Raw genomic sequence first — 25,890 nt, forward strand, 5'->3', positions numbered from 1 at the left:
GGAGCCTAACTTTGGTGGGCACCTTTTTCCAAGTTGTAAATATACCTCCTGTTATAAAGGTTTTTGGGTAGGCCAAATGAAAAAAAAGGTAGCTGACTATCCCTCCATCCCTTCTATTAAAAACCCTCCCATACAACTCAGCGTAAATGGATTTAGACTGCTTAGACTGCATTCTGGCCTCTTTTGTGTATTGCCATAGCTTTGAAGAGTCTTCCTCACCCATTTTATTTTGTCAGGTATAATTTTTATTTGACACTATAAATATGCAAAGAATAGAAAACGAAGGTCAAAAGTACCATTTGCAACAACATAAAAAATACCAAAAGTTTAGGGCTAAAGTTTCAAAAGACGCACGGGGACATTTGCACAAACTTCTAAAATAATTTCTGGTTAAAGTTTTAAAAGTTTGATGATACACCATGTTCATGTACTAGAAGACTCAGTAGTCTAAAGATGTAAATGTTCCTCAAATTATTTTATAGATTCAATGCAATCCCAGCCAAACATTTAGAGATATTAATAAGCTGATATTCGAAGGGAAATCCAAAGGACCTGGAGTAGCTAAAAATAATATACTGAATAGCTATGATAGGTTCACCTCTGCATGCATATTACACCTCAATGAAAAATCTAAGTAAAAAGGTAAGTACAAAGCACAAAAATATACTGTTTCAAAGCTTATTAAAAAAAGACTCTACCTCCTCCTGCACCAGGCCAGAATTTAGAAGTAGAGTTTAAAAATTAAAAATAAAACAAATTCACTAAGAAAAATAGTAGACCCCTATTTTATGCAATAGATATAAACATATTTTCTCCACAATGCATCAACCAAAGCTACATTAATTGCATTCCAATTGATCTTAAGTCAGCAATGATTTCTAGCAATCCAAATTTTCACATGCCAACACCTATTTAACAGTAAGTAAATTTTAAAAACAACCACAGTATGCCCTAGCTGGTTTGGCTCAGTGGATAGAGCGTCAGCTTGTGGACTGAAGGGTCCCAGGTTTGATTCCGGTCAAGGGCACATGCCTGGGTTGCGGGCTCAATCCCCAATAGGGGGTGTGCAGTAAAAAAATGAAAATTAATTTTTAGTTTTAAAATTAATATACACCTGGCATTCCATAAATGTTAGCTCATCTAACACCCACCTTTTTTCTCCTATAACATAACTGTCATAAGTATTTATTAAGTATCTATTTTCCCCTAGTGTATATATTCATTTCATAGTACTTATAGTATTATTTGATTTCTTAGACTTCTACTGGCATAGGTTAATACGCAATGCATATTGGTTTTCACAGATTGCCTGATGCAAGATACCATGCCTTTGAAAATGAATCCTTGTAAATGGATTTGATTCTGTGTTACAATAAACATCAATGTAAGAAATATTTAATAAGTTTCCATTTGGGTGAGTGGGGAGCTTCAAGCATCTTAGACTATGTAACACAAATTTGAATAGTTAACAACCCATGACTATGAATTCTAATTTTGTTGTTGCATTTTAGGAGTTTTCTATATATTTTGGATATTAAACTCATATATATGATTTGCAAATATTTTTTATCTTTTTGCAGTTTGTCATTTTTCTTTCCTTTTTCTCTTTTAATTGAAATATAGTTGACCTATAACATATTTGGTATAAAACATGGTTTGACATATGCAGTTATAGAATTATCACAAGTTTAATTAACATCCATCAAGTCCAGTAAATTTTTTGTGTGGTAAGAGCTTTTAAGATTTACTCCATTAACAACTTTCAAATACACAATACAGCATTGATAATTATAGTCACCACAATATATATTATACCCCCAAAACTTACAACTGAAAATTTGTACCTTTTAACCATCTGCATCCATATTGTCCATTCCCCAGCCCTTATCACATTCTCCATAAGGTCCTTTGATGCACAAAAGTTTTAGTATTGATTAAGTCTAATTTACCTATTTTTCCTCAGGCTTTTGGTGTTACATATAAGAACCTATTGCCACAATTTACCATAGCTAAGATTTGGAAACAGCCTAAGTGCCCATCAGCAGATGAGTGGATTAGAAAACTGTGGTACATCTACACAATGGAATACTATGCTGCCATAAAAAAAGAAGGAATTCTTACCATTTGCAACAGCATGGATGGAACTGGAGAGCATTATGCTAAGTGAAATAAGCCAGTCAGAGAAAGATAAATACCACATGAGCTCATTCATTTGTGGAATATAACAAACAACATAAACTGATGAACAAAAACAGATCCAGAGACAGAGAAGCAGCGATCAGACTGTCATACCTCAGAGGGAAGGTAGGGGAGGGTGGGGGAAAGGAGGAGAGATCAACCAAAGGACTTGTATGCATGCATATAAGCCTAACCAATGGACACAGACAAAGGGGGGGTGAGGGCATAAGTTGAGGGTTTGGGGGGTTAATGGGGGGATGAGGACACATATGTAACACCTTAATCAATAAAGGAATTAAAGATTAAAAAAAGAACCTGTTGCCAAATTCAAGGTCATGGAAATTAATCTATATATTTTTTTCTGTTTTATGGTTTTAGCTCTTATATTTACTCCATTGATTCATTTTGAATTAATTTTTGTATATATTTGTATGCAGAGCCAAATATTGCACATGGGAATCCAGTAATCTCCACACCATTTGTTGAAGAAACTGTTTTTCCCCACTGAATAATCTTGTCACCCTTGTAAAAAAATCAATTGACCAGAGATGTATGGGATTTTAATTATCCCATGAGTCTAAAGGTATATCCTTATGCCAACACCAAATTGTTTTAATTACTAGCTTTGTAGTAAGATCTGAAATTGGAAAACGTGAGTTCTCTGACTTGGTTCTCTTCTTTTGGTTGTTTGGGTCCCTTGCAATTCCACAGAATTTGAGAATAAGATTTTCCATTTCTGTCAAAAATGGGGGGGGGAGCATTAGAATTATGATGGGAATTCCATTGAATCTCTAAGTCTTCCTACCCAAGAATACAGATGTCTTTCCATTTAGTTCTGTAATTTCTTTCTGCAATGTTTTACTGTGAATAGACACAATTTTACTTATTCTTTCTAGTTTATATGTATTTTTATCTTTTCACTCTCAGTTTTCTCTGGTTAGAACTTGTGGTGCAAAATACATACCAGTGCTGAAACTGGAGATCCTGTTTTTTCCTGAACATAAGTGGAACATTTTTAGCTTTACCACTGAATGTACTGTTAGCTGTGTTTTTTCATAAACACCTTTTCTCATGATGAAGTTCCCCTTTGTTAGTTCTCCCCTTTGTTTTATTACTGTGCATTATTTTTTTAAAATTTCTTTATTGATTAAAGCGTTACACATGTGTCCTTATTCCCCCACTACCCCCCAACCCCCCTACTCATGCCCTCACCCCCCTGTTGTCTGTGTCCATTGGTTAGGCTTATATGCATGCATGTAAGTCCTTTGATTGATCTCTCCCCCTTACCCCCACCCTCCACTACCTTCTGTTGAACTGTGCATTATATTGATTGATGTTCTTATGCTGACCAGCCTTGTATTCATAACTTAGCATTCACTTGGTTGCTATAAATCTTTAACATTTCTATAGTTCTTTAAAATTAGGTTGACAATTTATTGTGTTTTGACATTTTATGGGAGCGGAGAGCTTGAAGCTAACCTCCACCATTTTACTGATGTCACTCCCTTATTTTACTTTTTCTTGATCACATTTGTTACCATAATTATTATTTTACATAGGCTATCCTATTCTACTCTTTATGAGGTAATAGGTCAAAGTCTTGTTTAGTCAATCTAGTCCAATAATTATTTTAAATATTTAAATATAATAATTTTGATTTTGATCAAATTATTTTACTTCTTAGACTCAGATTCCAATAATTATTTTAAATACTTAAATATAATAATTTTGATTTTGATCAAATTATTTTACTTCTTAGACTCAGATTCCTCATTTGTGAAATGCACATACTTATAGCATAGAATCTACTCCATAAAATAAGGATTAAATACTTTGATGAGATAATGCATATAAAGTATTTCACTCAAAATATATTAGCTGATAGCAATCTTTTTTTTTTTCCTCACCCGAGGATATTTTTCCATTGATTTTTAGAGAGAGTGGGAGAGAGAAAGACAGAGAGAAATATTGATGTGAGAGAAACACATCAACTGATTGCTTCCTGCACATGCCCTGACCAGGGCCTGGGCAAGGGAGGAGCCTGAAATCAAGGTAGTGCCCTTGAGTGGAATCAAACCCTGGACCCTTTGGTCCAACACTCTATCCACTGAGCCAAACTGGCTAGGGCACTAATGGCAAACTTAACAATAACATTTGTCATGTGTAGACACTCAATCTCTTAGTGCACTGATTTTTCATTATTTGTTTAAGTTCTTTTGAATACATTTTAAATGTAAGGGACCTAAGGACCTGACCAGACTTAACGAAAAAAAATATGAAGATAATGTAAACATAATTCTACCAGAAGCAAGTTTACTGTATTGTAGATAACACAGTGAGGCTATTACACTATGTAGAGTAGATGACTATTCTGATCCAGTTAGGAGAACCATTTGGTTAGTAACCTGAAAAGACAAATGTTTATTCTCCTCCCCTCAAAGAATTACAAATACCTTGCATGTGGGGAGCGCCTTTCCTATTTCTTCATGTATGAAGACTGGAAACCAGACTGGGCTTATTGCTGGAGAACATGCAGTCATGCCTTGGAGTCCCACTATCTGACACAGTAGCCTTGTAGGAAGTGAATAGGAACTGCTCAGAACCAACTTATTTTTTAATGAAGCAACATCTCATGAAAACTGAAAACTCTATGACAGTTTGAAACAGGAACATATAATCCTGCCTTAAAATTGGAATAGCTAGAAACCCAGATGTTTTAATAGCATTTATTAAATGTAGTTTACCAGCTGAGAACATTGCTTCTTTAAAAATAAAATACTAGTTTTTTTTCTACAAAGTGAAGAACAGCAATTGGTGGGGGGGAGCAAAAATTCTGTGTAATATTCAGTGTCTGAAAGATAAACATGTGCTCAATGGTTTACTTCTCTGTTTATTCAAAATAATTTATTTGTGGAAAAAGGAAAAAAATAGATCATAAAAATAATTCAAAATCTTTTATAAAGGAGATTGTTTTCAAAGAGATTTAAAAACAATATAAAATGAGACTTTAGGTTCAGTATTTAATATTACTAAGAAAAGTGAAATTCCCAGAAAGCAATGCTCTGTAACTATAGCAACCTTGCAAGGTAATATAAAAGGGCTCATCTTTATGCAACACAGTTTGATAAAATCTATCGTACTGGATGTGACAGTATGTACTATCCTTTGTGGTCTGCTGTGACACACAAATACATAGGCATCATTAACTGTAACTGTTGTCTCATTTATTGCCAGTCAAGAAAGTTATGTGTTAAGTAAACTTTTAAAATTAAAATGAGGTGTTTAAACAGTTAGGCTTGCTCACCATAAATTATCAACAATGAAAATACAAATGATTCCAACTTTGCTGATATTCTTACTTTAAACATAATTAAAACATCAACACCTACTTATAGGTTTATTTTCAACAACTATTTTATGATAGGATAAGGAAAACTAATCAAAGTGCTATGATGATCCCACAGTGAAAACTTTCACAATAAAATCCCTTTGATCCCAAAGCACATGAAACTGACACTATTGATTGAAAATATGAACATGAAGTTGTCCCGGGATACTTGAAGAACATACCTGCTGAAACCAGCAGTGGGCTTTAGGAACAATTCCCATGATGGGCTCAACTTGAAAGAAAACAGATTTCATTGCATTTAAATATGTTTGATGATGATATTGAAAAATAATCTATATCAGGAACTCTTAGGAAAATTTATGAATGTCATTTTGCCCAGAATGTGTAAACCGTAAATGTTTCTATATATTGATGAAATAAATATAAATTAATCTTTTGTCTACACAATTTAATTTAGTCCAAAGTGATTGAAGTTATAATGACATTTTAGATAATTATCTTCCTCAAATAACTCTTTAAAGGGAAAAAATAAGATACAAAATGAAATATCTAAGAGAATACAATTCACAGATTAAGTATAAAGAACTGTAATTTGGTTAGGAATATGCTTCTGATATTGATTTTAACTAATACAGAGATTTTCATTTGATCATTTTATAGACTATGAATTCCACCTCTGTGTTTCCTTTTAAATATTCTACTGGGGAGTATAACAAACATGCACTGCTGACTTAATTGATGTGAAACCACTTATAAACGTATTCACCCAAACATATTTATGAATGGCTAGATAACTGGTACTAAAAATAAAAGGGGAAGCATACAGAAATAAGAGGAATGAAAGGGAGATAGGTGACAAAAATAAAGGTAGAAATTTAATTTAAATCATCAAACATATATTGTCAAATTTTTGTCTAGTCGATTCTTTTGGAAGGCAATAAGATAATGGTTTGAAAAAAGCTCTGGAAAATTCTGAGGCCCAAATGTTTTATTATTTTTATCCATAATACCCTAGTTTCTATTTAAATAAATTCGGCTAATTTTAAAAAGATTTTATTTTTTTTATTTTTGGACACAATTATCAGACAAAATTCTCATAAGATTTGAGATATTGAAAAATTAAGAACAAAGGAGAATTATGAATATTTGAAGGCCTGAGGGAAGTTCTTTGCTGCTTAGGAACAGAGTATTAAAGTCCACTTTCCATCAAGTTACGTGGGTGGTTGGGTAGGAGCGTCTGTGTGCAGCAGACAGTGTGTTCATCTTAGAAACAGTGAGCCCACGGAACACTTCTGAGACATTTGCTCAGATTCTGCCTGGCAAGTTTTAAATATCCTTTGAGGAACGATATTTGTTTATTCCTCACAAGAGGATATTTTTTACATTGATTTTTAGAGAGAGTGGAAGGGAGGGGGAGAGACAGAGAGAGAGAGAAACATTGATGTGAGAGAGACACATCAACTGGCTGCCTCCTGAACACACCTCGGCCAGGGCCGGGGATCAAGCCTTCAATCGATATACGTGCCTTTGACCAGAATTGAACCCACAGCCCTTCAGTCAGAGGGCCAACGCTCCAACCACTGAGCCAAACTGGCTAGGACCAATTTTTATTTTATTCTTTCTTTATTTTTTTGTCTCTAACAATAGCTACAATGTTATTTGGAGAACCTAGAAATGCATTTGGTTAATTCCTCCATCATCAATTCACAAATACGTGTCCCCATAATAGGTACATGATTGACCTTATGTATTTGTGTGTCTTTCCTCAAGAAAAAGAGTAAGTTAGTTGAATTCCAAAAGTTTTCAGAATATGCTAAAACTGGGTGGAGGCTATAATAGAAAACAGGGTTTTAAATCAGTACTTGTTATTACCACAGTTATAATGATCACTTATCAGAACATATTTGTCTTATAAAATTATCTAAGAATCAATACTAGCCTCATTTTATTCAAATCTGTTCAGAGGTATATAAATGAACTTCCAATGTGGCATAATACATTTAATACGTACCATATATTTAATTTAGCCTTGTGTTTCACCAATCAAGTCATTGGGATAGGAAATATACTCAATATACATATTATAACTATACACAGTGACAAATGGTTACTAGACTTATTCAGGTGATTGATTTCTAAGGTATATAAATGTTAAATTCCATGTTGTACTTCTGAGGCTACTATAATATTGTATGTCAACTATAAGTAAAAACAAAAATTAAAAAAAACCAACACTTGTCATAATGTAACCTGAGAGGGACTAAAAATAGTATCTTATACTCTTCTCGATTTCTTTACTGCATGCAACAGCTAAAAGTAACCAAATTTTATATTAAATTATAGAAATTCCAGAAAAATATGGTATGAATATGAGCCCAAAATATTAAAAAAAACTTTAAAAATTGTAAATGGGAAAATGGGGCAGGGGATAGTCAAAACACAAAGTATACAGACTGTAAGGAAACAAAGTCATAAGATTAAGTCAAAGGAAGCTGAATTTCAGTATTTCTTCTGATTTAACCTCGTCAGAGGTCACATGCCATGTTCAGTACTGAGAGGAAAGAACATGCCAGGGGTCTGATGCCATAATCAAAGGTTTAAAGAAAGAAGTGGGGAGAGGAGGAGGCTGGTCTGGGAGGGATTAAAATAGAAGGAAAAGTTAAGGGGAAGGGGGAACTGTAAAATTAACCAAGTAATTAGGAGATGTAAAACAGACTGGACAATTTTTCATTACTTCCTTTCTCTCCCCACTCATTCCTTCCTTTCTTCATTCTATTCTCTTTCCTCTCTACCATCCTATCCTCCTCCTTCCTCTTTCTCTCTTTTTGCAGAGAATCTTTAAGCATAATTATCACTCATATTAGCTTCAGGAAAAAAGTTTAATGCTCCTTGCCTTTTATACTAAATTCTGTTTTGACAACAGCAGATTTCTAATTGCCTTAACAATGTTGTCTCAATAATCACATAAAATCAGAACAATAAAACAGGTACTCTATTTCAATTCTGTGGCTTAAGTCTTGCTTAATTTTCATATGATAATTAGCACAAACACTATTTACATACTACCTCTCAGTAAGAAAAGGCTTCTCCTGACCTGATGGATTTGATAACTACCTGCTGTAAGAATTTGCTTTGCCTGTTTTATTATCTTTTTATGATTGTCACAACATGGAAAAGAATCCTTGTTGTTTGGAAATATCAGATTATAATATATGGAATTGGTATTCTATTTAACAAACCAGACTAGCATAGCCTAAATATAAAGTCCAATCTTAGCATGGCATCTAAGATTTCATTATATTTATTTACAATTTGATCATCTTCCACTCTGTAAGTAAAAGAGGATCCCTCTCGACATATGAAGACTGATTAAAGAATTTTAATGTCCTGAACTATAAGGCTGATGAACTACTCTCTAATGCATTTAAAATCCCAGCTAGATTTCAAACTGATTCATATTAGATGTACCCTTTTTAATCAAGTCTTCTGAACTGGCCCACAGACTGCAAATGTCCTGTGAGCTCTTCAGAACATCCAAAGCACGTTGTTCCTTTTAAAATATGTTTTGTTACTTAAAGACAGTAACTATTTTCTCCTTTTTTCACCCACTCCCCTTTCTTCACCAACACCACCTATCATTGACTTCTCCACACATAACAAATGCTCAATAAACATTCTTTAAGTTCAAATTAATTAAAAGTAAATTGTCTTCCATCACAACAAATGAAAAACAATTCTGATAATAGCCTCCTTTCCAATTTAATTTTTTAAACTCAGATTCAAAATAAGAAAACTCTGCAATACAAGAAGTATATTCTTTTCAGATACGAAGAACTTTTCACTTAACTATACATTAAAACTTGGATTGCATCACTGATTTATGTTCTAATATTACATTTTAAACAAATTTTGGAAAATAGAAATATTAGGAAAACTTTATACTTATACATTTAAAAATAATCATAAACATAACTGGATATACTATGTAATATACATTCAGGAAAATATGGCATTTAGGATGTCCTATAAGGTTATTCCTTATAAAACATTTAAGCCTTTTCTATCAGCTATTTCCCAATAATTAATAAAAAGGCACTTTTTCTAAACATGTATTATTTTTGGAATAAGTCCAATTTATCAGTATTAAAAATATCTTTACAATGTTGCATGCTAATAACTTCTTAATATTCATATGCCCATATTAAAACTTTAAAATTTCCCATTAATACAGAGGTTGTTTATTTTTAACTCAAACACAAATGTATGTACTGGGCAGGGTTCTGAACTAGTAAAGATAATGCTTCCTTATCTTATGAGTCATCTCAGTTTAAAGAGTGCTTTTGTAATCTGTTTTGGTTATTTAGAGAGTTGTGTAGGCCAGCAATATCATAATATCATAAATTACAAATTTGGTGAAATGAGTGAATCTCTGGCCTTAAAAATCTCATGCCTCACAGAACTTGGAAAGGACATTCTCTGTCCCTTTATGATCCAAGCACTGAATAAATGTATCAGAACTTCTGGTTCTTCCTCAAGGAGTATCTATAGGAAAAACAAGTTTTTCAATTTTCATTGAATATTAAAATAAAAAATATGAACAGAACCCTGCACTGAAAAATTAATTTAATTATCATCTTACCAGCTCATAACAGCTCCATTCTGAAATGAGATGTCTAAATATCACTACCTAAGTGAGATAGAATGATATTTGATTTGTCTTAGTTATGAACAAAACACAAACTGCTAGTAATTAGATTTCTTTTCATTATGATTATCGTTCTTAGATTTTACTTCAATATAAGGAATATAATGAGAGAGTCGATCTGTAAAGCTTCAATGAAATACTGCAAACTTTACATATTTTAATCCCAGTTTAGCCACAAACATATCATATATTTATATATGATCAATATTTTACTCATTAGGGACTTAGATTTCTTGTTCTAGCAAAAGGATATTCTATAGCTTCTTTGAGGTCAAAACTTGCAGCCAGGGAGACAGTCTATCAGTAACTATTGATTGTTTAGGGAAAATATTAGTGATTTATTGAAAGACCTATACTTGTAGCTTTCAATGATAAATGAAGAAGTAGGCCAAGTGAACCCTGATATGATGACATGGAGAAAAGCATATCTCCTATACAGCAGCTGCAGAGGCAGAAGAAATAGAAGAGTGGCAAGTTGAAATCAATACTCATTTTAGCCTTATTGATGGGATGCCACAGGATTACCAGACTGACCATAAAGCACAAGACAGCAGGTCAGTGGCCAAGACCACATCTGTCTGCCCTTTCTTCACTTCCTAGTGGGCATAAATGGAGTTATCATAAATTATTGTACACAGGTATATTTTTACTCATAAACATATGCCTATAAAGACTTATTACATATTGGAGCAGCCATGAAGAAGTGTCACTTGTCATATGTCACTCAGTGTTCCTTTCAACAACATACTATTCAGCTGCAAAGAATACAGTTAGCTGACAACTGACAACAATTAGTATTTTCAGGATCTGCTGAGGCCATGATCTCCTGAATAACCCATAGCCAATAACTAGGCATTGGGAGGGCAGGGGAGTATTGGGGTCTGACCATTTTTACCTACCCAGGAAATCCACTGATGAGCAACCTTTGCTCCAGAACAATCCAGAGTTGGCTGAGAGATGATCAGATCTGTACTGTGGTTGAAGGTGTATCCCCCACCCCTCATACTGCCTTTTCCTCTTTTACCTTTCAACAATTGTTACCCCTCAACAGCTTTTTGTATCCCTGACTACATCAGAGCCTCTGTTCCCTGAAGGGCCCAGGTGACATACATATGTTTATTGATGTACATCTAAGTACCCATTAATCCTGAGTAGATTAATGCATTATTAAACTCTTTTTACTTACTGACAATTTGACTAATGCTGAAAAAGACACACATTTTTTGTAGTTAAATCTATTCTACTAAGTGTTCTGAATACTACTAGGGGTTTCCCCGCTATAAAGCATTAGACATTTGCATAGAATTCTTTATGAGAACTTTAACGTAAAATGCAGTCTCACTAAAGTATTTTTAATAGAGTCTGATAATGTTTGGTTTGGTTGTCTCATCTAAATTGTTTAAAAGCCCAGAAGATGCTTCTCAGAAGCTGTTTTCACATCTGGAATACCCCCATGTCATATAAATAAAATGTTAGTGTGGGACAACTCTTTACTATGTGAGCCTTATTTTTATTGAATTGATAGCATCATGTTTGATTGTATTAGGAAAGCATTGTGATGACAATATCATAAATATAAATCAGAGTATACATTCACAAATATAGAGTGATTTTGGTAAACAAAAGTAGTTTAATTAATTAATGAATATTTCCTCGGTGCTATATGCATCCTTCAGGATTTCTCCATCCTTAATTTATTAAGATAAATTTGCGAGTAATTGTTCATTACTTTCAGAAAGGAGAATTTATGTCAATTGGAAGAACAGTTGAATATTTTACCCTGATTATTCATGTAGAGCTTCCTATTTCCACATATGCTTTTCACAGAAGCAGAAACATGTAATTAATATTTTCTGTACACACAGAAACAGTTGGAATAAAATGGGCAGCACTTTACTGTGTACATTTATTTTACAGGGTTTATTGCTAGCTGAGCATGAAAAATATTCACCACCAAAGTCCATGAAGATCAATGTAAAAATTACTGCTAATAAAATGGTGGGCTCCCTATGTTGCTATACAACATATAGAAATTACCTTAGCAATAAAAAATAAACATACCAAAAGGGATATTTTTTATTACTCACTAGAAGAGGATATCATTTGAAAGATGCTGTTTTACATTTTAAAATTAATTGAAAAATTTTGGCAAGAGAAGTTTTGTTTAAAAACAAATTATGTCAACATCGTTCAAAATAGCAACCTAATACTTTTCTGACTAGGAAACAGAAGTTCCCTGGCCTGCCCCCAAGATTATATTCTTCCTAGAAATGATACTGGTATTATTCCTCGATGTTACTCCCCACTCCACTCTTTCATCAAATGTGATCACTACTGCTTTTCAAGAAAGTAACATGAAAAGCCAGTAAATAAAATATATTGACTTTGACTGGGCTTCCCACCACAAATGAATCACCACAGGAGTAAATAACAAACGATCCATTCACTTTTCCCTTCACCAAGTTTAATGGGAGCTTCTGTACATCCCAGAGAAGTTAAAAGTAATTTATGACGCTGAAAGAAAGCACACCATATTTGCACCTAAACGACCACAAACAATGAGCCATTTTATGGGTGTTAACGACAGAATTCAATAAAAAGGTGATTTAAAAGGGCAGAAATGATAATATTTTCTAATTAATCTTTGCTCTAATTGATTGCAAATGCTTCCACAATATTGGATAGAAAATCCCCCCTCATTCCCTCCAAGGAGATGGCACTAAGTTATCATTTTATGGTAGGGAACTTGCTTCCCCACTTGTCTATTTTCTCTTCCCTAAAATAAAGAAGTTTTATTAGAGGTAATCTAGTTAACGATGTTTCAGGATCAGATACTAAAATGAGGGGGTCAGAGTGAATTAAGACAAAAGACTGCTTTGACAAGACTTTTCATCTAAAGGCAAATTCAAAACCCTTGTGAAATCCCAAAGTTGGGATTTCTGGACTTAGTTATCTCAAAAGTCTCTCAGGTTCCGCCCAACTCTAAGAAACAATCTAGGAAATCACTGATATTGTGATCTAATAAAATAAAAGAGAAACAAGATCTAAGAGGAGATTAAATTAGGAAACTATTTCTTATTCTTTATAGACTCCTGTTATAGAGCTGGATATTAATATCGCTAAGCCATTCAAATATTGTTTAATGCCATTTTTTTCTGAAAAGAATAATTAGTTGATAGGGAAAGACCAAAATTATCCCCCCTCATATCCTAAACATGTTTAATGGGAACCTATTATGTGTAAGGCACTTGTTATTGACTGAATGTTTTTGTCCCCATTAAAATTCATGTTGAAATGCTAACCCCTAAGATAGTTTTAGGAAGTGAGGTTTTGGGAGGAAATTAGGTTATGATGACGTAACCCTCATGAAAGGTATTAGTAGCCTCATAAGAGACAAAACAGCTTGTTCCTCTGTATTTACAATGTGAAGACGGCCATCTACACACCAAGAAGAGAACCCTCACCAGACACTGAATCTGTCAGAACCTTTATTTTGGACTTCCTCATCTTTAGAACTCTGAGAAACATGTTGTTTGTTAAGCCACCCAGTCTATAGAAATTGTTATAGCTGCTCCAACTAAGAAAATACTATCCCAGATATTTGAGATCAATCAAGTGACAACACTGGCAAAGATAACTGCTCTTGAGGGAATTATATTCTGCAGAGAGAGGCAACAATAATTACACCTAATAAAATGAGTAATTCATATCTCTATCTATCTATCTATCTATCTATCTATCTATCTATCTATCTATCTATCTACCTATCTAAGTCTAAGTGACCATTCAACCACAGGCATGGAAACTTGGAACAGACTGATGAATCTCAGAGGGAAGGAGGGAGAAAGGAGGGTGGGAAGAGATTAACCAAAGATCTTATATGCATACTAGAGGCCTGGCCTGCGGGGATCAGGCCGAAACCAGCCTGGTGCACAGATTCACGCACCAGTGGGGACCCTCAGCCTGGCCTACAGGGATCAGGCCAAAACTGGCAGTCTGACATCCCCCAAGGGATGTCGGATTGCAAGAGGGTGCCGGTCAGGCTGAGGGAACCCATCAGTGCACAAATCTGTGCACCAGACCTCCAGTATATAAATATTAGAAAGTAATATGTTATGGAGAAAAAAAAGAGGGAAAACATATAAGAGCAGAAGGAATTGGGAGGGCAGAGGTGGATGGTTGCAGTATTTAATAGAAAGGCTGAGGATAAACCTCAGTGAGGCAAAATCTGAGTCGACTTCAAAGACCTGGGTGAGTCAAAGCCAGCCTATTGAGAAGTGAAAGGGATCCTGCAGCCAAGGCCCTTAGATGGCAGCATATGTCATGTGTCTGAGGAAGAGCACGTTCAATGTGAGTCAGGGAGAGAGGAAGAGCTTTGAGAGGTCACTTGGAAACAAATAACATTGTGCCTTGTACCTACAGTGTGGACTTTCATTTTAAGTTTAAAAGAAATGGAGAGAAATTGCAGTGTTTTGAGAAGAGAAGAACATGAAACAACTTTATTTCTGATGAAATAGAGTAAATGTTTAAGAGCAACAGCTTTGTAGTGTAGCAGCTCTACTGCTTATCAGCTTGTGTAATCAATGTCAAGTTCCTTCATCCCTGTGTTTCATCTATCAAATGAGTATAAGAGCATGGAGTTAATGCATCAGAAAAACTTTGTCCGGTAACTGACATATTGTAACTACTCAATAAATGATCTCTTACTTTGCTACTTCTAACACAATTTTTTTTCTCAAAAATGAGTACCACTGACACCAGAATCATACTAAAACTCTCCCAGCATCTATCTTCAGATGGATGAATCAATCAACCAAGCAATCTCAACTATGTGTAGGGGATTATTCTAGGTTCTATGGGTATATACAGAATTTAAAATGCATCCCTTTATATTAATGAGACCTATGTATAAAAACATTATCATTATATACTGCTCAGAAATAAAAAACTATTGATATGAATAAATACATGAATTAATCTTACATTATGCAGAGTGCAAACACACACACACACAGAGCACCTACTGCGTGATTCCATCTATATAAAGTGAAAATAAATCTATAGTGACAATATGCAGATAAGTGGTTTCCTGTGTCCAGGGACAGATATAGAAATGCAATATACAAAGGAACACAAATAATGTTTTGGAAGTAGTCAGACCTAGGTTGTCAAATGTCTCTCATCTTGAACAATTTGCTTCCAACCCAACAGTCACACATCTCTCAGGCCACAAACAAAGGAGAGAATGTGCGAGTATCAGTTTACCACTGTTAACATCTCAGAATATTGTGCTGTGAATATTTTCGCAGTTTTTTTTGTACTTGTTGCTTATTATTATTAAATTTTCATTTCTTACTGTGCATTTAATTTCCTTTTTGTTAAATTTTCATTTATACTCATCCTTTTTGTTTTTAAAGTATATATTTATAGGTTAAATGGTACATTAGACATGTGCTATATATAAGAAAGGTTAAAAATGGAATCAGCCATAACTGGTTTGACTCAGTGGATAGAGCGTCGCCCTGTGGACTGAAAGGTTCCAGGTTCGATTCCAGTCAAGGGCATGTACCTTGGTTGCGGGCACATCCTCTGTAGGAGGTGTGCAGGAGGCAGCTGATCGATGTTTCTCTCTCATCGATGTTTCTAACTCTCTGTCCCTCTCCCTTCTTCTCTGTAAAAAAAATCAATAAAATATTTTTAAAAAACAGAATCATTTGGGGGTCTGGGATGGATTAATTCAATTTACATTATTTCTAATGGGGAAAAAATGCTTCCATTTTTGAACAGCCTTCCAGAATGAAGTTCCAGAACTGAGGTTCCACTTAATGGAAATGCTCTGTATCTTGGTGATGGTGTGATTTTACAAGTGTGCACAACTGTCAAAATTCATCAAATTGTACTTCTTAAATGTGTTACTTATTATAAATCGTTTCTTCATAAAACTGATGGCAGCAAAAGCACAAACAATAGTAATAAAGATTAATAACAATGGATTCAATGAAGAGGCAAGAGTATAACTTTTATCAGATTTTACTAGAAAATTATTAGACAAGTTTAGTTCAGATTTGAAAGGTCATGCAATTTCCAAATATTACTTAATTTATATTAAGTCTAGAAGTTTATTGAGTTTGATGATAAAGTTCTATATTAAGTTGACTAGTTCTGGTCTCATCCAATGTTTCAATATCTTTATGTCATTCTTTCTATCTCTTCCCTTTAAACTTATTCTCTTTTTATACTAGTTCATTTCCTCTTGGAACTGCTTCTTACAGAGATTTACAGCATTTTCTTGTTGCTTTCAATGCAACTCACAAAGATTTTAATTACAGTTTCATTTTTAAATACAGGCAATTTTATAGCCTCTATCTGGAAGCCTTTGAAATAATGCATTCTAATTCTAAAGACAGACTTTTCAAAATATTTTAAGTGATCTTATACTATCATTGGTTTCCAAAATTATAACACATTTTTATGAAGTTGCAAATAAAGCATATTTATATGTTCCTGGAGTGTGAGAAAAAAAAAACCCACCAGAAAGAGATATTGTGTTCTTCCTATGATTCAATTTTGGTATAATATTCTATGGGATTATCAATAAATTGTTTTAAAACCCGATTCATTAAAAAAAACAAAAAGCCCACAAAAATTAGCTATTTCCAGAAAGTAATGCTTTGAAAGTATAAATAGACCTAAAATATATTTTATATTATTGATGGAAGATATTAACAGTAAAATATAGTTTGAAGAATAAACTGTTTAGTTGTCTTTTACCAGGAAAAGAAATCCCTATGTAAGCTTTCTGTACAGCATTCTGAATGCCTAAGGAGTCCTACTAAATTTCAAATACAGCACCAATTTTGGAAAGCAAATTCCAGATTCTTGTAGACTGAAAATTACTTCCTAATATAGATGACTCAAAGAGATACCTGTCAAACAGAGAGTTAAGACTTCTGACTGCAGGCGCAGCTTGAAAAAGAAGATGAACATTTGCCAAAGAACTATTCAGAGGAGACATAACTAATTAAAATTAAACTAGTCACCAAAATAAATGAACCATAAACTGAAGCAATAGGTAGACTTTTAATCCTGATTTTCACTTACTTCCAAATCCACAGAATTCAAGCATCTACAGAAAATCTCCACATCAATAATCTAACTGAGCAGAATTTCATTCTAATTTCTGAGGTTCTCTTTGCTGGAGTCTCCAATGCAGTAAAATGGAAAATATTCCTGAGATGTAACTGGTCCCTGAGGGTCTACCACATTAAATGATTTTACAATGACAAAATGAGGTGCGATGAGTCTTAAAAGGAGGGTCTTTGCACTCCACTGTGTAACATTCTAGGGTCCCCTCTGCCTCATCTCAGGGCTTTGTTTTCACTTCTCTCCCCGCCAATGTCAGTGCTGCTTCCAATGAGTTTATATTTCTGCATAAGGGTATCCATGTAAAATGAAAATTACGTTGGGTGTGTGTGTGTGTGTGTGTGTGTAAAAAGTAAAAACCAATACAAACACATAAAAAGAAACCTTTTAAAAGAAAAAAAGTAAAAATAATATCAAAGTCCTCTTTGAAGAGATGCTGAGCTTATTTTTTCTCACATTTTCCTGGGTATATTAAAGAAATCTGTAGAAAGGCTATAAAAAAAAAAAGCTGACAGGAAACCACACAAATCACTTTTATGTTCTTGTTTACAGCATTTTTGCTTGACATAACCTCATGTAGGTGATGTTATAGAACCTTTCATATCTGGCAGAATTAAGTCAAATGTATGAACTGGCGTTTAAGCAGCATAAATGCCAGCTTTCTAATGGCTTCGACATCAAAGCAATCAGCAAGGGCTTTTGAACACCAACCATAGCAGTGTACTAGGTGTCCTGGGAGATACTGATGCTGTTATGATATCAGGCACAAAGAAGGTATTTTAAAAATATATAACGACCGAAGGGATAAGATATGAAAGCTACCAATAGGGCATTTTTGGTATAAATCAAACACCTATTCATGAAATAATCAGAAAATTAGACAATCTAGAGCACGCATGTCAAACTCGCAGCCCGTGGGCCGCATGTGGCCCACAATGAGTATTTTTGTGGCCCAGCCAATATAATGGTATATAAGAAACGTTTTAATAAAAATTTCGTAACTTAAATTTTACAATATCCTATTAAACGCAATTATTAATAATGAACTACAACATTTGCTGATGATCGATTACTATAATTGTGTTGCATTCATTTCCCTTATGTGCCTTATGCGCAGGCACACCATTTCTCTCCACTAATACTAGCAGCGAATATTTTAGCAGCTAATTGCCACGTCATTAGTCTTGGACTGACTTGTTTGGTGTGTGCAAGAGGAAATATTTCGCTTTTGAAGAACAAGAAAAATAGGTTTATTTGCATTTGCTTATTAATTTGTGCAGTTATTCAGTGTCTGATAAGTTAATGTTCAAGAAAAAATATTAATTTTTATTAAAATGTTCTATTATTTTATGTTAACAATTACTCATTTATTCCAGCCCTTTGTATTCAGCCTGTCTCTATCGAAATAAACCTATGTTTCTATGAAAATTGAAGCTATTGGTGTTTTTTTTGCAGCCCACATAAACTTAAACCTTGTTTATTTGGTTCGTGTTAGCCTTTGAGTTTGACATGCTTGATCTAGAGTAACATGAATGTTATAAGGGAAGATAGGGCAATGCAAATAAAGGAAATACATCTCTGTGGCCATGAAAAGGAACTCAACATTTCTGAATCTCAGTTTCTCCCTGAGTGACAGGGACCAGCCTAAGAGTCTAGTGTCCACAATAACAAGTTGGACAATGCTGGATTTGTAATTGCATGATGAGTCTTGATTTTATAAATCCCCAACCCTCACTATATGCCAAACACCACACAGTATCATGCTCCCATTCTAAAAAGGAAGAGTCGCTATCTGGGAATGCATCCTTTAAGAACTTGGCCATCACTGTATGGCTTGGGAAAGTTGTATCTTGGTTATGTTTTCTTATCTGCCACAAGGGAGTCAAATAGCATTGCCCCTTTATCTCAGAGAGTTATTATAAGATACTAGATAAGGAAATGTTTTAAAAGTTGAAATTACCTTAATAGATTAATTTACTGTATTAATCTATAACTTTACCTCAATGAGAACCACTAGTGCTGGTATTATTTAAAGAGGGTAAGGAAGCAGAAGATAAGTGAAGTTGGAAAACTACCTTTACAAACCATAAACAAGTATTTATGAATAACAGATGGAGCTGTTGAGAATGGAAAAGTACTGTGATAATGCTTTATACAGAAGGTCTTGAGCATATATTTCCACCCCATACAAATTTATTATTTTACAGGACTAAGGTAAATAGAAAGAATAAAGCTATTTTTATTTACACCAGGCTAGAACTTAAAAAAAAAAAAAACTAAAATAAGATACTGTAATTAGTTTGGGGACCCTTCTAAATCTCAATTATTTCCTCTACTCTCTAGGAATTCACCACCCAGACTAGCCCAACCTAAACTGTAGCTACCTCTCACTTAGTGCTGTTGACCAAAATGACAGCTACTTAACCTAAATCATATTAACACTGAATTCAATAAAATGATAGGAATACATTAATCTGGTTCAAAGCTTTGAATAACTGTTTCCATTGGACTGACTGCCTTAAAGGCAAAATAGTGCCTCCTAATATACCCTATGGGTCTTTTAAATAACCATTCTGTAAATTACTAATAAAACTTGGCTTCCAAGTAGCAATGGAAACAAATAGAAATGGTGACAGATACATGAAAACATGTATCCTCTCAGTGGAAATCCTCATATTTAGTTGTGAAAACCTGAAACCCTTTCTTCTCAATATGGCCATAGACCAGTGATGGCGAACCTATGACGCGCGTGTCAGCACTGACACGCATAGCCATTTCTGATGACACGCGGCCGCATGCCGAGGATGAAACATTTGCTGCTCCTGAGGATGAAACATTTGTGACTAGAGTCTTGGAGTTAGTTTTTTCCTCAAAGTGACACACTACCCTAGTTATGCTCAGTTTTTTGGCGAAGTTTGACACACCAAGCTCAAAAGGTTGCCCATCACTGCCCTAGACTAAGGAATCCCTGTTGGCAAGGGCGAGATGTTGCTTATCACAGAGCTAAATGGTTCCACGGTATTTAGGTGGTAAAATTGAATTTGTATGATTTACTCATTTGAAGCAGCAGGATTTGGAATGTTTTAATATAATTCATACACTCAAAAGGAAAAACTATGAAATTCTAGCCAAAGCCCTGAGATTAATGCCCTATAGTTTTCATACAGTTTAAAATAAGAGATCCTCCTATTATCCTGAAGAAGGCTTAATATTAAAGCAGATGAAAGGCTATGACACTGTTTTTGAATCAGGACAGGGACTACAAAGCCCTCTCCTCTCTGTGCTCTCAGTGGTGGTCCTAAGATACCTACACAATACCCTCAGGTTCCATCCAACACCACTTGAAATCTACTCACCATATAGAAGTCTGTGAAAATTAGAACTGAAGGGATACAATTAATTTTATTATAGCAATTTCATTAGAAAAATGAGACATCAGGGTGGCCAGGCTATAGTGGGTGAGGTGGAGGAGGGTATGGGGGAATAAATGGTGATGGAAGGAGACTTGACTTTGTGTTGTAGAACTGTACACTTGAAACCTGTATAATTTTGTTAATCAATGTCACCTTAATAAATTCAATAAAAAGGAAAATAAAATTAAGCTGGTGGCCTTCAGCCTAGGCAGCACTACTCTCTTTATACTAGGTCTTGAAATAGAGTAAAATTATCTTTAATTCCCTAAGTATTAAACAGTCTATACCCAATTTTTTCCAAGTGGATCAAACTTTAGAGTTGGCAACATAAAATAGGTTAAGATGACTTCTAAGTAGAAATTTTTGGTAGGAAGTAGGAGGCATTGAAGGTATGTGTTGAAATGATTCAGAGAGCATCCTTTTACCCTGTAGGATTGTCTTACATTTATTTGTTGAATAGCCAAACATTTCTTTGTCTCTCCATTTCTTCATCCATAACACAATGTGTCTGCTGTAAATGATCTGACCTTTTTTCTTATCAGTTACTAATCCATAGTTTATCTTGATACATATCTTTTTGCTGGCTGAGTTAAAATAAACCATACTCCAAGTTAAAATTTTTCATACTCTTTTGTAATTATAATCTCTACCCTGAGGACCATATTCATCTTTGCATCTGTGTGCTGAATGTGTCTCCCTGGATATTTTTTCTGTACTGTAAGATGAAATTTACTCTCCGACAGAGTCTTTCAGAAGCATGACACTTCTATTATCCATATTCAGGCTTTTAAAGTCACCTTCAGTTATTTCCTTTCACCTCTCACATCCAATTCAATTCCTCCAATGTCTTAATTCATTTATTTGAGTATCTAGTTAGTGTTTTGCACCATATTAGGCACCATAGAAAGAACAAGACCCAGATCATGCCCTGAAGAAGTTTTGAATCTAATTTTTCACATTTGATCCCTCCTTTCCTTTCTAGTTATTATCATAATGCTTCAGGGTCCACTGCATTTTACAGGAATTGTTTTTACAACCTCCTTACTCATTTACCTTTCTGTAATGATCTCATCCTTCTTCAATACTACAATTTGCAATCCACTCTATCATTAAAATGTCTTTCTAAAGTAGGTTTCTGATAATGGCTCTCACCCCACCTTCCACACACACACACTAATTGACTATAAATAAGTTTCTAAATCTAGGGTCATAAACCAGGTTTCTAAAGCATCAGGTAAGAGATATAAATATGATTATCTGGGTAGGGCACACAATCAGGAATTGTCAAGACTATGGAAATATGGAGAGTGCATACTGTGCCTAAGACATTCGAATTCCATTAAAAAATAATTACAGCTATGAACCAGAATGTTACTGTTCCTTGGTTCTATGCCTCCCTTCTAGCTAGAACTATATTTCAACCAAAACATGACACATTTGGAATGATGCTATTTCAATGTTTTTGATCATGCTCTTCTTCTTCCAGGCGCTCCCTTCCCTGGTAAGTCTATCTTCACTTCTCACTTCTTCCAATGCAATTACTACTTCTTCCAGGAACTTACTTTTGTTCTTCAAACAAGAAGTAACCTGTGTCCTCCTATGTGGTCGCTGTATTTTATTTTTTACACAGTTAAAAACATAGCCTAAGTTTTCATCCTCCACAAAGGACTTTAGAGAAAACCTTACACATAAGAGTATACCAGATCAGTATATTTATTGGATTGGAAGATCCAATGAATTAATTACTTAAATATTTATCTCTACTGAATACAAATACCTTTCCAAATATTGATTCATGACTTCAACAGAGTATATTAAACATTTGAGGAAGACATTTGACAAAATAATTTAAACATATATTTTGAAATATATGGAGAAATGTGATTTTGCTAATAGTACAGTCAAAACTGATTGTATATTATTCAGGTTGATGTAACAGTGGCTATTGAAGTGTGATACCCAGTAGTATTCTGATGATACTTTTTTTCTACCACATTTTTATCCATTTTTAAAAAACACCAAGTGGATATAAATCATATTTGTAGATGGGACAAGGATGGAAATATAGGTCAAGATTCAGAATAGCTGATTGTATCCATGATTTAAAATAGAACTCAGGATATTTTCCCCTCCATTTCCTCTCTACTTGCACTAGTGTCTTCATTGATTCATAGTCTCTTGGTGAATGATACCACCATTCACCCAGAGACTTCTGATGGACACCTGGGAGTCAATCATGACTCCAGTCTTGCCCTCACTCCTGCATAATCCATCAAGTCCTGCGGAGCCCAACTTCTTAGGGTGTAGCAAATCTCTTCACTCTTCTCCATCTCTAATGCTATATAAAAGCATAAGCCCTCGATGTCCTTCTTGACTACATCAGAATTACTTTGCTGTTTTCTTATCTTTAGTTTTGCATTCCACATATCTGTTCTCTTGCCAGAGTAATCTTTCGAAAAAGCAACTTTTATTTTGTTCCTTGAGGCTTTTCATCATCTTGACCCTTATCTGTTTCTCCAGTTGGATCTTTTAGGCTCCCTTGTTCCACTTACGTTCAGTTGCTTCCAATCCTAAGAATAAGCACTTCTCTACCATAGCTCCATGACTCAGCTTCCATGTTTCTTTTGCTTTAATGTTTCTTCTTGTGATATACAAACATAATGGTATCCTAAAGATGCCCAGAATTCAATCCCCAGAATATGTGAACATATCAGGTTACATGATAAAGGCAATCAAAGTTACATATATAATTAAATCTGCTAATCAGGTGATCTGAGAACAGGAAGAGCATCCTGAATTATCCAGGTGGGCCAAGTGTAATTACAAACTCCTTACAAGGAGGAAAGAAAAACAGAAGGGAGTCTAAGAGAAATGGAACCACCAAAGAATGGTCAAAGACATTCAAGGTTGCCGGCTTTGAAGATAGAGGAAAGGGGTCACAGCTCTAGCTTTTTTCCAGCTTCAAAAAGCTGGAAAAGGAAGCCGATTCTCTCCTAAACCCTCCAAAAAGGAACATCCGCTCTGCTGACACCTTGACTTTAGCCCAGTGAGATCCATGGTTAACGCTTGACGTATAAAACTGTAAGACAGTAAGATTGTGTTAATATGTTAAAATTATGGAACTTGTTATTGCGTTGAGAGAAGACAAATAATACCACCCAACCATGGCAATCTAATGAACACCCAATCACTCTTTAACACTCAGCTAATGAAGAATGTTGATCCTTGTAAATGACTCCTATCATAAGGTTTTAGCTGTTGATGGAACTTCTGTGTAACAATGTATTTACCTACTACTGAGCTATAAATCTAAGACAGACATCTTCCCTTATAGCACATCTTATTTATTTTTGTACTCCTAGCATATTGCACAGGACACTGAGTAGATATTTATTATTTTATTAATTGAATAGAAGTATATTTCATGCTTTGAAGTAGGCTCACAGTAGTAATTGTTCAGTAGAGAATGGGAAAGCTGACTTACTAGCAGTTTATGTGGAAAAATGTAGAGATTTAACAAACAGCAAACTGACCCAAAACATAAAACAACAGCATCAACACACACACACACACACACACACACACACACACACACACACACACACCTTTGACACCTTTGTGTCATTATTTCCAGAAACATAAAATGCTTCCATTATACTTTTCCCTGCTCAGTTAGGATACTGTAATTAATTTTGGGCTTAATGATGTCAAGAGATTTCCTGACAATTAGAGTATGTTCAAACTAGAAGGGGAAGATGGCCAGGAAGCATATGGGAAGGATTGCAACAATGTGAAGAATGGTTTTAGAAACTGAAAATATAAAATTAAGAAAAGAAAAATTTGGATTTGGATATGATGGTGGGTAATGTATTCATATAAATTATTTTTTTTAGATGTGGATGAGGAATTAGACTGTATTAACTCCAGATACATTGAAAACACAGAGCATAGCACACTGGAGAAACTCAATAAATATCTTAAGAAGTAACAATAACAACATGCAGATGGCCAATTGACGATAGTTTCAGCAGGCAGATTGTGATTCAAATAAATAAAAAGCTCTTTAATAATGAAACTCTTTTTAAAAAGACTGTTACTTTGTGAGGTAACAAGTACATCCTCCTTATGGACATGTAAACAGTCTGTGTCATCATCCATCGCAGAACTACCAGGAGAGTTGGTTGAGGAGGCATTTGAGCTCTACTCAAATTTATGATTCCATTTGTAAAATCCTTTTCCATTATAAAGCAATTACTGTGATTCTCTGATTTCAGTGATTTTCACAGTTATCTCCTTTAAGACATATTACCACATACTTTCTAAATCCAGTAAATTACTTTTAACTTAAATATTATCTCTGGATCCAAAATATTAACAGACCTACCAAGTCACATGAATACATTCCCTCTGCCCCATACCAAGTTTTACGTATGCTCTCATAATTATCACTCTCAAATAAGTTTCATGTGAAACCTACCCCAAAAAAAGGAATTCAAGGACAGGAAGAAATTCTGATTTTTGTGCGGCATTTACAAAGACTGTACATTAAAAAGTTATTTTTGCAACAGAGCAGGGCTACTGAGAGATTTACCTTTGGCAAGGGATAATTTCTAGTGTCCCCCAAAATCACATGAACTGTGTAACCATTTCCTTTACTAGCTCCTGAGGTCACCCTCTCAGGTTGTTATCATTCTTCTTGCACATCTTTTTTACCTAGGAAAATAATCTTGCTCTCACAGAAACCACATGACTATCTCTCCTTTCCCCACCCCTCAGAAATGGCTTTCTCACCTTCAGCATTCCTCTCCCTGCTTTTACTTGTAACCACTTCCTTTTGTAGATTAAAAAAATCTGCTAATATATCACCAAATAACTGTCATTTCTAAAATGTCTCATAAGTATATGAGCTCTTCTTTAATAGGCTATAGGGGCCAAATTTCTATCCCCTGCACCATATTGTTTGTAGAAATAACATATTCCTGTTCTATTAAATGCCCCTCTCACCATAAGCTCCAAAATAAGTCATCATAATACAATTCTTCATTGTACAGAGAGATGTATCTGTAGCATTTTTTTTTTCCCATGAGCTCAGCACTTGTTAT

General features: G+C 34.5%; 1 protein-coding gene across 20 annotated transcripts in view; it reads right to left on the bottom strand.

Moving 5' to 3' along the window:
- The window catches only part of NRXN1 (neurexin 1), a 999,171-nt gene that overhangs the window by 844,502 nt on the left and 128,779 nt on the right, over positions 1-25,890 (bottom strand). Inside the window, exon 4 of one of the 20 annotated variants that reach the window (XM_054728031.1) lies at positions 23,781-23,867. The exons of the other annotated variants lie outside the window; for them this stretch is intronic. Within the exon in view, the coding sequence (XP_054584006.1) occupies positions 23,848-23,867 (20 nt within the window). The 3' untranslated portion in view covers positions 23,781-23,847. Of the gene's footprint in view, positions 1-23,780; positions 23,868-25,890 lie in introns of those variants that run through there. 20 annotated transcript variants of the gene reach the window in all.

This window comes from Eptesicus fuscus, chromosome 16, assembly GCF_027574615.1.
Source record: "Eptesicus fuscus isolate TK198812 chromosome 16, DD_ASM_mEF_20220401, whole genome shotgun sequence".
In the NCBI taxonomy this organism is placed as follows: domain Eukaryota; kingdom Metazoa; phylum Chordata; class Mammalia; order Chiroptera; family Vespertilionidae; genus Eptesicus; species Eptesicus fuscus.